This window comes from Rhinatrema bivittatum, chromosome 4 (assembly GCF_901001135.1).
Source record: "Rhinatrema bivittatum chromosome 4, aRhiBiv1.1, whole genome shotgun sequence".
NCBI lineage: Eukaryota > Metazoa > Chordata > Amphibia > Gymnophiona > Rhinatrematidae > Rhinatrema > Rhinatrema bivittatum.
Window position 1 is genome coordinate 4,958,022 of NC_042618.1, and position 15,456 is coordinate 4,973,477.

The window sequence follows — 15,456 nt, forward strand, 5'->3', positions numbered from 1 at the left end:
TATGTAACCCCCGCCCCTCTCTCTCTCTCCAGGGGTCGGCTTCGGTAAAAGCCTGTCTACAGCCCCTTCCGCTGGGGAACAGCAGAATGCTCTCGGGCCCAGGGGGAGATTCGCACTCAAAAAACAACTGTCCACAGCAGGACTGTGGTTATTCACTCTTCTCTGGTGGAGCCCTCATCAGCAGTTACCAGAATTCTCCAGCAATGTACCTCAGGACCCCAAATACAGACAGGGAAACCTCTGCCCTTCCTCTTCCCCCACACTGGCAGCAGACGTCTCCAGAACAAGGACAGATGCTGCCAGACGATCTGTGCAATGTGCCAGACAGATCTAACTAGTCTCTCTAGCATGGCAGCAGCGCCCAAAGGGCAGGCAGCGCACTGAGCTCCACACCGGGTGACTTACTCTCACGAGAATCTTCTCAGAAGGCCCCTTTTATATTCCATTTCAAACCCAGCCCCTTTGGGGGAAGGAACCTCCTGAAGCTTTCTCTTTTCTGCAACAAACCCATCGTGTAAACTTGTTTATCCTTTAGCTCACAGCTCCTGAACTTCCCCAACTCTGCTTTTACTGGAAGAGGCTACATTTTACTGAATGACACCTTTCTAGTTAATCCAGACAGTTAATCTCCTCTGCTCTTTCCAGCTCTGCTGCTGTTATTTACTGCAATCAAGCCTGAACATGCAAAAGTATCACCTTCACAAGAAACTATGGTATTGTCATGTTAGCAGTGTGTTGTGGCAGAGATTTTGGGAACATGCCCCGGCCTGTGATACCCATTGTTCTCTTTGTGTCCCTGGGAGCAATTTTTTCTTTGTGCCACAGGAGGACATGGAACAATCAGACCTGTTCAGAATGAGAGGTTTAGCAAAAGTCATACGGTTGCTCACAAAGGAAAATCATCCATTCAAGCCCACCGATGCAACTAAAATTTGCATTAGCAAAGTTTTGAATGATGTCAGCTCATTCATTGTAAGTGTTCTAGAACATGAACGTGAATATTTTAATGCCCTTCAAGTATCCAGCTTCCAACCTGGTCCGTATTTAGCTTGTATCTAATATAAATCCTGGTGGATTGGTCATATATGGGAAGTCTCAACTGAGGAACGTGATGTCTTGGTCAATTTCTTGCAACCCCAAGGTCCTGCCAGGTCATTTTACTGGCCGCCCCATAGAAAGACCTGCTGGGTTCCAGAAGAACTCATTATTGCTATCTTTGATGCACCCAGAACAGCTTCGTCAGGCAGGCAGTACATTTATTCACAAGCCACTTTGTCACGCATTGATGGGACATTCAAAAGCATGTGCAAGGCAGGAAAAAAAGAATAAGTGAAATTTTGTGAAATCTGCAGTTTAAGCAATTCTCGTATGTAGTGTCTTGCCTTTTCTTGTTTTGTGCTTAAATAAAAGCTTGGAAACCTGTGGCTGGTACCTTGTCTGGCTGTCTGGAGGGGCCCCTAGGCCATGGGGTTGTCAGTTTTGCTGAATTGGCAGTGGCTCAACCACAACTGACCAATGCAAGGTAACTAATCAGCATACAAAGTTTTGCACCGACTTTGATGACTAATTTATGAAAATATATATAAACAAATATGTGTCAAAAGCTAAAAGTGTGATAAGCACAGTAAACTGAGCTGCAATGTAAAATTTCACATCTCTAGCTCATTTGCATGTTTCACAGTTGGGTGCCAAAGATGGCTCTTTTTAACTTAGTGCATTCACACATGCAAATGATGCTTGTCTTTGGGACTGTAATTCTGACCAAAGCAAGGCTGGGTCCAAGATGAAACAGGGCAGCTTTTGTAGCAAAAAAGGTGCTCTTTCAAATGACATTAGAAAGAAAAAAATTAAAAACTACACAGTAGAGATATTTGCACCCAAAAATGGCAAATATTTGCATAAAAAGGTGACATCATTTCTTATTGTAACTATATCTTTGCTTCCAGTTGGCTGCAAAGCCTCCTAGTGCAAATCCTAGATGTACGACATGGGCCATGACTACTAATCCAGTTATGGCCTGAATTGAAGTGTCATCAGGAGCAATGAGGAGTCAAAGTAGGCCTTAAATTTCTTTTGTAAAATTTTTCACATAGTTTGCTGGCCCATAAAAAGGGTGGCAAGCTCATGTTAGGTTCCAAACTTTGCATAGGATCTTAGCATCAGAGGTTGCAATAATCCACAAAGTTTCAGGCCCCTAACAAGGGGTTGTTTGGCTGCAGTGCCAGATAAAGTTGACATTTTCTGTTGCGCGGAGCACGGTACTCTAAGAGTGACCTTCAATCAGCTGCCTCTAGCTCTTGAACCAATGATGATCTCGCCAAAAAAGTTTGCTTAGTTTTGTTTGAGGCCCTAGTGAACAGCCACACAAAATTTTATTCAATTTGAAGGAGGTCAAGTGTGGATGATTTTCTAAATTGGTCCGCTTGACATGGCATGTCCCTGTAGGCTGTGCAGCAACAGGGAGAAAGGTCCCCCCTTTCCCCAAACTCCACACTCCTGCAAGAGAGAAGAGCTCGCCCTCCTCTGTCTGACCAGAATGTTCTTAGGCTTCCCTCTGCAAACACTTCAAGAGGGGGGAGCCATAGCAAATGGTTTAGTCCCCTCACTGCTCTACCAGCCTCAGTGCGTGGCCCGCTGGGAGGAGCACAGACGCAGTGCAGGCACCATCGGCCCCTTCACACACACAAAACAGAAACCAAAACGTGCCGAATGGGAGAGGTTTAAGGTTTATGTGCGGCGGGGGGGGGGAGTGATAACTTTGCAGTGTTCTTCTGGTGGAAAGTTGTGCAGTCCGTGCATGCAAATACAAAGTGAGGCAAATCCTTCTGAGTTGTGAGAGTGAGGTCAGGCAGAGGTGCGAGCCGGCTTTACGGCGCCTCTCCATTCGAGGGGGCGTGTGTCGCCGAGTCAGGCCTCACCCAGGTCAGCAGCTCGGCTACGGCTTTATAATTAGTTATGTTTGCTTCACAAAGGCCAAGAAATTCCTTGTGTCGAAATCAACATTCAAAATAATGGCAGCCTCTCCTATCTCCAAATCGTTTTCAAGAAAAAAAAATATAAACAAGTTTTGCCCTGGAGATTTTTGAAAGCATAAATACAGGAAAAGGGTGTGCCTTGTTTTCAAGAAAGCCCAGGCCTCTCACCTGTTAGTTAAACTCGTAATTTCCAGAGATCTGGGTTTCTTTTTTTATACTTATTATCCTTCATTCCCAAACACTCCAGGGGGGCCAGGAGCCCCACACACTGCAGCTCCCTGCAGAATCTGGTAGGTCTGCATCCCAACTATGGTGGCCACTAGGTGTCAGCATTGCTTAGTGGCTTGTACCCCTCCCTCCCATTCCTCATTACCATCCCAGGGCCGTGAACTCTGCTTCTACAGGCCTCCCCTGCCTCAGGCAGCCCAAGAAAACGAAGCGGGGCCTGGGAATTGAATCTAAACTCCTGTATAGCACCGACGCTGAGCCATGGGGCTAGTCTTAATGGCTTCTGTTCTGTATCAGGACTATTGCTTCTGAAATTGTTTAAACACCAGTCACCAGCGTTAACCAGTGCTCCTGAAGTCATGTGAGTGGAAGGGGTTTCCCTTTTTTATAGCTACGGCAAAAGTCCTGGAATATTTTTTGTGACACGGTCATTGTTTTGTTTATTTAGATGGGCTTTTATTATATTTTATTTATGTTATGTTGTGTATTATCTGATGCCTTGAATTTTATGTATGTTTTTATTGTGAACCGTTTTGATTAATTCTTTGAACTGTAAAAGCGGTATACAAACATTTTTAAATACATTTTTTAAATAAATAAACATCGAGGAGACCAGGAGGCACAAGCCTATCGGCCAAGTCTCCTGCAGTAGCACCAACTGTCACAGGGTCATCAGACCTGTCCTCATCTAACAAGAACATAAGAACATGCCATACTGGCTCAGACCAAGGGTCCATCAAGCCCATTCTGGAATAATTAACTAAAATGGAATGGGATGGAAATGCGATTTCCTGCAGTGGGGAAACGTTGGCAAAAGCCTGCTTCAGGAATAGCAGATTTGGGCCTTCTGCCCCTGGATTACCGCTGCTGGCAGAACACTGCCTACAGGATCTGTCGGTGGATCAGAGGATAGAGAGAGAGAGATAACGGGGGCCAAAACAGTGCAGGTCGACTCTCATCCATTGCTCTCTTTCTGAGCGGTGCTGTTAGAGCAGAACGGACAGGCCCTTCCTTGGGATGTTCCTGCATTAAGTCTGTGCCAGTACAGCACAAATAAATTGCATTCCCCGCCGTCGTTACCTTCTGTTACCTCAAAGCATAGTCCAAGTCCGCCTGCTCTCGGAGATTTTGTGTCAAGGTTTTATTCTCCTGTAGCAGTGACAATAATAAGCGATCGTTAAGCTGTAGTGCACGAAAGGATGAGTGACCAGAAGCCCCTCAGAAATGCTGCACTGGTTGCTTCAAGCCCAGTCCACAGGGATGTACTAGAAGACTGCCTGCCATTAAGGTAGACCTAACCTGAGTGATGCCTGTGGATGACGCAGCACTGTAGAGTGATGAAGGGGGAGGCAAAGGAGTGACCGCACTAATACTGGTGGGGTTGTCCTGTGGCCTGTGTGGAGCCCTCGGGGGTGGAGCTGGAAGCTCAGTTCCCAAGGTCAGCAAGCACAGCCCTATAAGGGGTGTCAGCACAGAAGATAAGCCGGGCACATTTCACTTGTGAGCAGGAGGTTATCTCTCAGCGTAAACTGTGACCCTAAAATCAGCAGGATGGCTACTCTGGGCTCCAAGAAGGAATTGGGGTAAAGTGCATGGAGCGACAGTGCTAAAAACCCAAGCTGCAGTCAGCATGAGGAGGCTGGCAGTTTTGCCAGTTTTGGTGGCTGAAAGCTTAGCAATATGGAGACCTGGACATTAGTTTAGTATTGTAAGGATCATAGAGGAAGGTGCAAGGCATAAGATTGCCTAGCAGTGAAGACGGTGGAGGCCAGTGCTGGTTGGCAGGCTCTGGGATTTCTTGGGACTGATTTGGAAGGCAGCGGTGGGAAGAGGATTGAAAGTTTAGGTACGTGACATATGGGGACTGGGAGCATGGTAAAATGTCTGCTCATCTACCCAAAGAGGGAAAATAAGCTATTGGGCAAATCAGACAAACTCGTTTGGTTTTTTTTCCACCATCAGTTAAATTAATTAGGAAATAGAATTCAGCAGCCAAAATGAATTTGTGGCAGGCAGTCTCCTACAAAGCCAGCTGAGGAAGAAGGTTCTTTACTCTGAACAGTGATGCATCTTGTGAGCTGGGTCTCACCGGGACCTCCCCAAGGTGACGTTCTGCAGACCCTAGTCTCTCTTCCTGGACCAGACTCCGTGCAGCTCCAGCTGTCTTCCTTGCAAGAACCTGAGTGAGTGAGCGAGCCCAGGGCATTAAACTGTCCTGCCAAGCAACCCCTGCCTGCTGTACCTGGGAGGCAGTTTTACTGGCACCTGCCGGTCTCTTAACCAGGGGACAGCTTTCCCCACCAGCGAATCAGGCCTCTTCCTCTCGCTGGCCTCGTTTATTTATTTTGAAAATCTTGTATGCTGAGTAATCCAAAGTCCTTAGCAGCTCACATAGATGAAAGATGCATAATACATTTCACAAACAAATAAGTAGGATTGTCTGCCCAGTCAGTAACAGATCTGCAAATAGCCACCTTACGTACACTTTGTCACATGTTCTTATTTAAAACAACATCTCTGAGTGACGGATGTAAGAAAATGCTTCTAGGACACACGCTTAGCAATGCCTGTGAGGGTCCGAATGTTTTTTTAACCAGATAAGTCTTAAGATGCTTTTATAAATGCCTTCCCATTAGATTCTTTCCTAAGAGTCTCTGCTGAAGAGAACCGTAGTGCAGATATCCTGGGGCGCACCGAGGGAAGATCAAGGAGACAGGTCCCAGAAGAGCTCACGTTTCTCTGCGAGGAGAGGCATCACTGCAGTGCTTAGTGCCTTCTGGATTAGAGCTCACTCTCTGCAGAACTGGGAGCCAGTGAAAGGGGTCACCGCAAGCGATCCAGGGACTGACTTCACAGCAGGAAGTACCAGACAGGACTCGGGCAGCCACATTCTGAATCACTTGTAAAGGTTTAACCACCCAATGAAGTAGTTCAAAGCAAATGGAACTGTAGTAATTCAAGCCAGATGTGATTAATGGGAGGGAGGGGGGGGGGTTTCAAAAATGGTGAAACACGAAGCTTACATTTTCAAAAGTGCCTTCAACACACAACTCTAGTGAGAGAGAGCATTCTGGAAGGACCCCCAAGAGATCTTGCTTCCTGTCACTGCAGCAAGCATGGGACCCTCTCATATGGCTGTAGTACTGGGGAGGTCAGCAGGGAGTGTTGGGACCCTCACACACTCCTGTGGCACCAGGGAGCCCTGCAGAATGTGGGACCATCACATATAGTTGTGGTGCTGCACGGGGTATGCAAACCTCACATCCGGCCATAGCACTGGGGTGAGCTGCAGGAAGCGTGGGACCTTGCACAGAGCTGCTGCAGGGGGTATGGAAACCTCACATCCGGCCGTAGCACTGAGGAGCACTGCAGGAAGCGTGGGACCCTTGCACAGAGCTGCTGCACGGGGTATGGAAACCTCACATCCGGCCGTACCACTGGGGAGCGATGCAGGAAGCGTGGGACCCTTGCACAGAGCTGCTGCAGGGGGTATGGAAACCTCACATCCGGCCGACCACTGGGGAGCACTGCAGGAAGCGTGGGACCCTTGCACAGAGCTGCTGCAGGGGGTATGGAAACCTCACATCCGGCCGTAGCACTGGGGTGAGCTGCAGGAAGCGTGGGACCTTGCACAGAGCTGCTGCAGGGGGTATGGAAACCTCACATCCGGCCGTAGCACTGGGGTGAGCTGCAGGAAGCGTGGGACCCTTGCACAAAGCTGCTGCAGGGGGTATGGAAACCTCACATCCGGCCGTACCACTGGGGTGAGCTGCAGGCAGCGTGGGACCCTTGCACAGAGCTGCTGCAGAGGGTATGGAAACCTCACATCCGGCCGTACCACTGGGGTGAGCTGCAGGAAGCGTGGGACCCTTGCACAGAGCTGCTGCACGGGGTATGGAAACCTCACATCCGGCCGTAGCACTGGGGAGCACTGCAGGAAGCGTGGGACCCTTGCACAGAGCTGCTGCAGGGGGTATGGAAACCTCACATCCGGCCGTAGCACTGGGGTGAGCTGCAGGAAGCGTGGGACCTTGCACAGAGCTGCTGCAGGGGGTATGGAAACCTCACATCCGGCCGTAGCACTGGGGTGAGCTGCAGGCAGCGTGGGACCCTTGCACAGAGCTGCTGCAGGGGGTATGGAAACCTCACATCCGGCCGTACCACTGGGGTGAGCTGCAGGAAGCGTGGGACCCTTGCACAGGGATGCTGCAGGGGGTATGGAAACCTCACATCCGGCCGTACCACTGGGGTGAGCTGCAGGCAGCGTGGGACCCTTGCACAGAGCTGCTGCAGGGGGTATGGAAACCTCACATCCGGCCGTACCACTGGGGTGAGCTGCAGGAAGCGTGGGACCCTTGCACAGAGCTGCTGCAGGGGGTATGGAAACCTCACATCCGGCCGTACCACTGGGGTGAGCTGCAGGAAGCGTGGGACCCTTGCACAGAGCTGCTGCACGGGGTATGGAAACCTCACATCCGGCCGTAGCACTGGGGAGCACTGCAGGAAGCGTGGGACCCTTGCACAGAGCTGCTGCAGGGGGTATGGAAACCTCACATCCGGCCGTAGCACTGGGGTGAGCTGCAGGAAGCGTGGGACCTTGCACAGAGCTGCTGCAGGGGGTATGGAAACCTCACATCCGGCCGTAGCACTGGGGTGAGCTGCAGGCAGCGTGGGACCCTTGCACAGAGCTGCTGCAGGGGGTATGGAAACCTCACATCCGGCCGTACCACTGGGGTGAGCTGCAGGAAGCGTGGGACCCTTGCACAGGGATGCTGCAGGGGGTATGGAAACCTCACATCCGGCCGTACCACTGGGGTGAGCTGCAGGCAGCGTGGGACCCTTGCACAGAGCTGCTGCAGGGGGTATGGAAACCTCACATCCGGCCGTACCACTGGGGTGAGCTGCAGGAAGCGTGGGACCCTTGCACAGAGCTGCTGCAGGGGGTATGGAAACCTCACATCCGGCCGTACCACTGGGGTGAGCTGCAGGAAGCGTGGGACCCTTGCACAGAGCTGCTGCACGGGGTATGGAAACCTCACATCCGGCCGTAGCACTGGGGAGCACTGCAGGAAGCGTGGGACCCTTGCACAGAGCTGCTGCAGGGGGTATGGAAACCTCACATCCGGCCGTAGCACTGGGGTGAGCTGCAGGCAGCGTGGGACCTTGCACAGAGCTGCTGCAGGGGGTATGGAAACCTCACATCCGGCCGTACCACTGGGGTGTGCTGCAGGAAGCGTGGGACCTTGCATAGAGCTGCTGCAGGGGGTATGGAAACCTCACATCCGGCCGTAGCACTGGGGAGCACTGCAGGAAGCGTGGGACCCTTGCACAGAGCTGCTGCACGGGGTATGGAAACCTCACATCCGGCCATAGCACTGGGGTGCGCTGCAGGAAGCGTGGGACCCTTGCACAGAGCTGCTGCACGGGGTATGGAAACCTCACATCCGGCTGTACCACTGGGGTGAGCTGCAGGAAGCGTGGGACCCTTGCACAGAGCTGCTGCACGGGGTATGGAAACCTCACATCCGGCCGTACCACTGGGGAGCACTGCAGGAAGCGTGGGACCCTTGCACAGAGCTGCTGCACGGGGTATGGAAACCTCACATCCGGCCGTACCACTGGGGTGAGCTGCAGGAAGCGTGGGACCTTGCACAGAGCTGCTGCACGGGGTATGGAAACCTCACATCCGGCCGTAGGACTGGGGAGCACTGCAGGAAGCGTGGGACCCTTGCACAGAGCTGCTGCAGGGGGTATGGAAACCTCACATCCGGCCGTAGCACTGGGGAGCACTGCAGGAAGCGTGGGACCCTTGCACAGAGCTGCTGCAGGGGGTATGGAAACCTCACATCCGGCCGTAGCACTGGGGTGCGCTGCAGGAAGCGTGGGACCCTTGCACAGAGCTGCTGCAGGGGGTATGGAAACCTCACGTCCGGCCGTACCACTGGGGTGCGCTGCAGGAAGCGTGGGACCCTTGCACAGAGCTGCTGCAGGGGGTATGGAAACCTCACGTCCGGCCGTACCACTGGGGTGCGCTGCAGGAAGCGTGGGACCCTTGCACAGAGCTGCTGCAGGGGGTATGGAAACCTCACATCCGGCCGTAGCACTGGGGAGCGCTGCAGGAAGCGTGGGACCCTTGCACAGAGCTGCTGCAGGGGGTATGGAAACCTCACGTCTGGCCGTACCACTGGGGTGCGGTGCAGGAAGCGTGGGACCCTTGCACAGAGCTGCTGCAGGGGGTATGGAAACCTCACGTCCGGCCGTACCACTGGGGTGCGCTGCAGGAAGCGTGGGACCTTTGCACAGAGCTGCTGCAGGGGGTATGGAAACCTCACATCTGGCCGTAGCACTGGGGAGCACTGCAGGAAGCGTGGGACCCTTGCACAGAGCTGCTGCAGAGGGTATGGAAACCTCACATCCGGCCGTAGCACTGGGGAGCACTGCAGGAAGCGTGGGACCCTTGCACAGAGCTGCTGCAGGGGGTATGGAAACCTCACATACTGTACAGCTGTAGTAGAAGGTTTGCTGTTGAGTACGTGGAGTCCCCTCGGGCTATATTTAGGATTATTGAATATGGCTGAAAGATGCAAGGACTGATCTCTCTCTGCTTGCAGGCATGTGGTATGTCTGACAGTGATCTTCTCATTGATTCCTTGTGTAATGCAGGCTGCTTACGCGCTTCCTCTCTGCAGATACAGCTGTGATAAGGCAGATCTGGAAGATGACATAATGATTTTCTATCAAAAGATTGTTTCTCTATTTAATTTTAACATGCCATGTCAGAAATCTCTGAGGTGCATGAAGTCTTCAGCAGTATTAAATGATTAATTATGCTTTGGGAAGTGCAATGTTTCTTCCCTGTGTCTCCTCTGATGAAACCTCTGTGCTTCTGCTTTCACAAGCTTGTCTTTGAGAGCTTGAAGTAAGAACATTTTACAGTATTGGCTGGCTTGGGAGGTTGGGTGAAAAAAGGGGTCTATTTTGGTGTCTGGGAGGTCATTGGGGAGCAAATCTGCAATCTTGCCATGTAACCCAAACAGAATTTGATATTTGTTTTGTGTAGCACTAATACGGTGTCCCCATGTGCACCTAAGTAATCCTGAACCCTGCCTTGTGAAAAGGTTAACTCTTCCTTGTATGGGTCTAACTTTCTGCAGGAGCTTTCAGGAGGAAGCCCAACGAATGGCAGAAAAGCCTTGTGAATCAAACCCTTGTGTGCATCTCTGTTTCCCCATCCATTCAGGGTATTGCTGAAATGAAGAAATGTGGCACAGTCATGCCCAAAACCCGGTCAGAGAGCTACATATAACTCCAGTCTGCAGCCATGGTGGGCATTGTCCTGTGCCATGTCATGTACCATGGTGCCTTCCTGGTGTGACCCACTCACTCTGTCAGTTTTCAGGCGTCTGCTGAGCAACTGGAAACTAAGCCCAGTGTTTCCCAGTCCACTCCTGGAGGCACGTCTAGCCGTAAGACTCCTGGATCTCCATAAGAGCCAGGGTATGCAGATCCATCTCATGCAAATTCATTGCGGCAATCCTGAAAACCCGACCAGTTAGGTGTGCCTCCAGGAGAGTGTTGGGAAATACTGTGCTGAACAGTTGGGGAAGGCTGCAGATAGACCTGCCTCCTCCTTCTCTGATCTTGCCTTTCACCTGCTATTTGGACATCCGCACGGCAAGCTTTTCACAGATGAGCATCCTAAGAAATAAGAAAGGAAGGTGAGACAAGTGTCCGCTGCAGAATCAACCCCTGTCCTCTATAAGGCCTAATAATGTAAGACACGATGCATACGAAATGCTTACAAGACAAGTACTGGTCAATCATTTAGGAGTGGACCTGACTCCACTCTCTGTAGTTTCCTGGATGTATGCAGGGGACAACACTGGATCCTCCTCTAAATGCAAATTAATGTTTGCTGAGACCTGATACCTGACAGCAGTATTTTTGGAGTACGCAGCAGGCAAACACAACCTCAGCAACTGTTTCTAGCTGGTACTGTAAGGCACCAACTTTTCTGTCTATTCTGACACTAAAGCGACTTTTTAATACGCCAAAGGTGGCGCTCCACGCCAGAGTGAATGAATAGAAGTGTGTGCCTCATTGTACATCTTCTCCGCAGATGCTCTAGCAGTGAGATGGCAGACTTAACAAGTCGTGGGTCATCTGTGAACAGCACCCAGCAACATGTGAGCAGGGTTAGCAGGTGCCTCCACATTGGCAAACGTTCATGCAATCTAGACCAGACCTCCTAGCACATAAGGAGTTGTAGTAGACATTTCCCTTACTGAACAAGAAAACACATTTGGAAATATGGCAGGTGGAAGTATTTTTAGGCAATCTGTATGGTAGATGCTGCAGCTAAGGTAGATGCTGCAGATTAATATGCAGCCGCTATCTGGCTGAGCGAGTTAGCTGGATAAAGTACACCCAGCTATCTAATAGTTACATAAGTGTATCCGGCTAACTTTAGACCTCCTTAATAGCTGTACAATGAGAGGCACCTACCCAGGAGGCAGGCGGGGGCCATACCCGTCCTCTCCCAACTGCTGGAAAAGAGCAGAGTAATGCAAGCTGTAGGGCTCATGGGCAGTCCCTGGAAACCTGGGCACTACATCCTTAATTCTCATGGGCACGGCACGAACCAATTGTCACATTCAGGGAACGAAAGTGCTTTGGGTTGTGGAATGAGGCTTTCCGGTTAACCAGCTGGGATAAGTGCAGCCAGTTGTATCCATCACATCTGGGTTCCCAGCTGTGATATAAAAGTCATCTTTGAGGGGCTGCCATCGTTGCCTCTGGTTAGGGAATTTTGCTATGATTCCTAATGCCGGCTGCTCAGGGCTTGTAGTACCTGGTGCAAACATCACGAGAAGGTAGCCTGCCCACACCACCAATTCTCAGAAACACCTAGGGGGTGTTTTGACGTGCAGTGCCAGCTACTGCATGTTAAATGGAAAACTAGAGTGCAGTATTTGAATACTGCAAGCTATTTTTCACAGTAACATGTTAATTTAGCTTAGTAAATAGGCCTCTGTTAGGGTCACTAACTGGCTCCAGATTTACAGGACGAATTGATGCAGGCCTGATTTGACCTCACTGTTCTGGTGTCCTTATTGATGTACGCAGAAAAGCAAGACTACAAGTTCATGCAGGCATCCTGGTGAAAGCAGGACGGGATCATCCTGTCCCGGAAACAGCCCCTGCTGGATTCGTCCGCGGCCACTGTCCGTGGTGCTGAATATTGAATATAAGCCGCCGGGGATTGGTTTGTGGGCGAGAATGGCTTTCAGCACCATGGCTAGCACCGCAGTCCTGCTCTCAGCAAAGCGCTGCTAAGACGAGCTAAAAAAAACCCCCAAAACAACCCCACACCCATGATGACAGCTTCTGCAGTCCCACAGTAACCCTAATTCATGCCAGTACCATCCTCCATCTCTTGAGTGGTAGAGAGAGACGCGGGGGCCGGCTTGGCAGCTCAGCGGTAGTGTCCTGCACTGTCATGCAGAGGGGCCTAGATTCAGCCCCCCCCCCCGGCTCCAGTCTTCTGTTCCCGGGGCTGGCCCGGCCTGGCGGTGCAGGGCAGCAGGGTCAGCATGCAGAGCCCCTGGGGGAGGGGAAGGGAGCTGCAGCCATCGCTCAGCGGCAGCACCCGGAGGTCAGACTTTGATTTCACATTAGCCAGGTCCCAGCACTGGACCAGCACTGTCGCCATGATGACTGGGCTGAATTGGGAGGGGATGGTGAGTTAAGGCTCACGGCGCTGTAGCCAAATAGAGGCGAGTCCCCAGCTGAACTGAAAACGCAAAGTATCAGGAGGAAACGAACTGAGCTTATTAAAAACAAAATGAAAGGCAGAAAGGAGGAAACGGGATTTGGCTGCCGAGCTGGTACATATGTTCTTGTCCCCTGCTGCATGTTTGATTGTGACCCAAGGAAAGGGCCACGTCTCATTGCATTTACTTGTTCTCCTTCTTTCTAACTGCAGCCGAAAAGGAAAAAAAAAAAAGATAAATGTGAGACGATCGTCTGCCATGTCTGCTACAGTAAAATAAGAAAAAGCCTTTCAGGGCATGAAACCAAAATGTGAACATGGCCGTGCAAACGCTGGCCGACTTACGATGCACGGCGGCAGGTGCCACGGCCCCAGATGCAGACACGGGAGCTTCGGATTCATAAATCTGCAGGTGTTTGGGAGGGTAGAATTGCTATGCTTAATAGAGACGGGGAAACCGATAAGCCGATGGCATTCATGGGACAAATGCGATCCTATCTTAGAATAGGAAAAAAACAAAACCAAAACGGGAATTTGCATTGCGTGGGGTTGCAAAGCTTCTTTGATTGGGAGGTTAGGGATCCAGAAGGTAACCCCACAGGACTCGGAGCTCCCGTCGCCTGCAGGAGCGGGTCCGGCTGCAGATCAGCTCCCCCACTGGCCGGCTGCTCGGGCCGGCGGCGCTGCTGGGGAAGCTGACTGGAGTAATGTTCTCGCTTATTACGGAGAATCATTTTCCTTCGGGCAGAGCACAGCAAATGAGCAGTTAAATGGTTATCGCAGCCGGTAATGAAGTCGCTGCGTCTCAGTGTGGGAAATGATGATGTGCCTGTCTTCAGTGCTCACAGGCTATGAAGGGAAGACTGGCTTTTCGAGATGGGAAAATTGCCGTTTGATATCTGGACAGTGGAGTGCGCATATGTAATTGCCCATTAGAGCGAAGCCTTTCTCCTCCGAGGGGCGTGGGATCACCCGCGCCGCTTCTCAGCACCACCGCCTGCTCTGTGAGGCCCCTTGGACAGGTTTACATTGTGTTTGCTTTGTTAGCAGCACATGAAATGCAGTGCTTGTTACATCTTTGTGTCCCCAGGGCAGTGTGGAAGTGGGACGTGAACCCTTCTCCACCCCACCTCACCCCCAGTCCCCACGCACACACCTGTACTACGTAGGTTCTCAAGGAAGGGACCATCCTCAGCTTACGGCTGAGACCCTGCGCATGGATCTTAGCCAGAAAGGAGGCGGAGAAGTGATGGTGCAGACCAGTGGACGTTCACACTGAAAGAAACCTGGTCACTACAACAAGATTCATCACTCTGATGAGGAGACTTCATCATTATCAAAGGGAGACTCTCTGGCACTGTCACAGGGAGACTTTACCATTATCAGAGGGAGAACCTCTGGTACTGTCACAGGGAGACTTTACCATTATCAGAGGGAGACTCTCTGGCACTGTCACAGGGAGACTTTGCCATTATCAGAGGGAGACCCTCTGGTACTATCACAGGGAGACTTTACCATTATCAGAGGGAGACTCTCTGGCACTGTCACAGGGGGACTTTACCATTATCAGAGGGAGACTCTCTGGCACTGTCACAGGGGAGACTTTACCATTATCAGAGGGAGACTCTCTGGCACTGTCACAGGGAGACTTTACCATTATCAGAGGGAGACTCTCTGGCACTGTCACAGGGAGACGTTACCATTATCAGAGGGAGACTCTCTGGCACTGTCACAGGGAGACTTTCCCATTGTCAGACAGAGGCTCTCTGGCACTGTCACAGGGGGACTTTACCATTATCAGAGGGAGACTCTCTGGCACTGTCACAGGGAGACTTTACCATTATCAGAGGGAGACTCTCTGGCACTGTCACAGGGAGACGTTACCATTATCAGAGGGAGACTCTCTGGCACTGTCACAGGGAGACTTTCCCATTATCAGACAGAGGCTCTCTGGCACTGTCACAGGGAGACTTTACCATTATCAGAGGGAGACTCTCTGGCACTGTCACAGGGAGACTTTACCATTATCAGAGGGAGACTCTCTGGCACTGTCACAGGGGGACTTTACCATTAACAGAGGGAGACTCTCTGGCACTGTCACAGGGAGACTTTACCATTATCAGAGGGAGACTCTCTGGCACTGTCACAGGGAGACGTTACCATTATCAGAGGGAGACTCTCTGGCACTGTGACAGGGAGACTTTACCATTATCAGAGGGAGACTCTCTTGCACTGTCACAGGGAGACTTTACCATTATCAGAGGAAGACTCTCTGGCACTGTCACAGAGAGACTTTACCATTATGAGAGGGAGACCTCTGGTACTGTCACAGGGAGACTTTACCATTATCAGAGGGAGAATCTCTGGCACTGTCACAGGGAGACTTTACCATTATCAGAGGGAGACTCTCTGGCACTGTCACAGGGAGACTTTACCATTATCAGAGGGAGAATCTCTGGCACTGTCACAGGGAGACTTTAC

The 15,456-nt window shown here is 51.2% G+C and overlaps 1 protein-coding gene across 17 annotated transcripts in view; it reads left to right on the top strand.

Moving 5' to 3' along the window:
* The window catches only part of NRXN3 (neurexin 3), a 2,187,333-nt gene that overhangs the window by 2,074,564 nt on the left and 97,313 nt on the right, over positions 1-15,456 (top strand). For 13 of the 17 annotated variants that reach the window (XM_029597682.1, XM_029597681.1, XM_029597685.1 and 10 more), the window contains one exon: positions 13,142-13,147. The exons of the other annotated variants lie outside the window; for them this stretch is intronic. In XM_029597682.1, the coding sequence (XP_029453542.1) occupies positions 13,142-13,147 (6 nt within the window). The remainder of the gene's footprint in view (positions 1-13,141; positions 13,148-15,456) is intronic. 17 annotated transcript variants of the gene reach the window in all.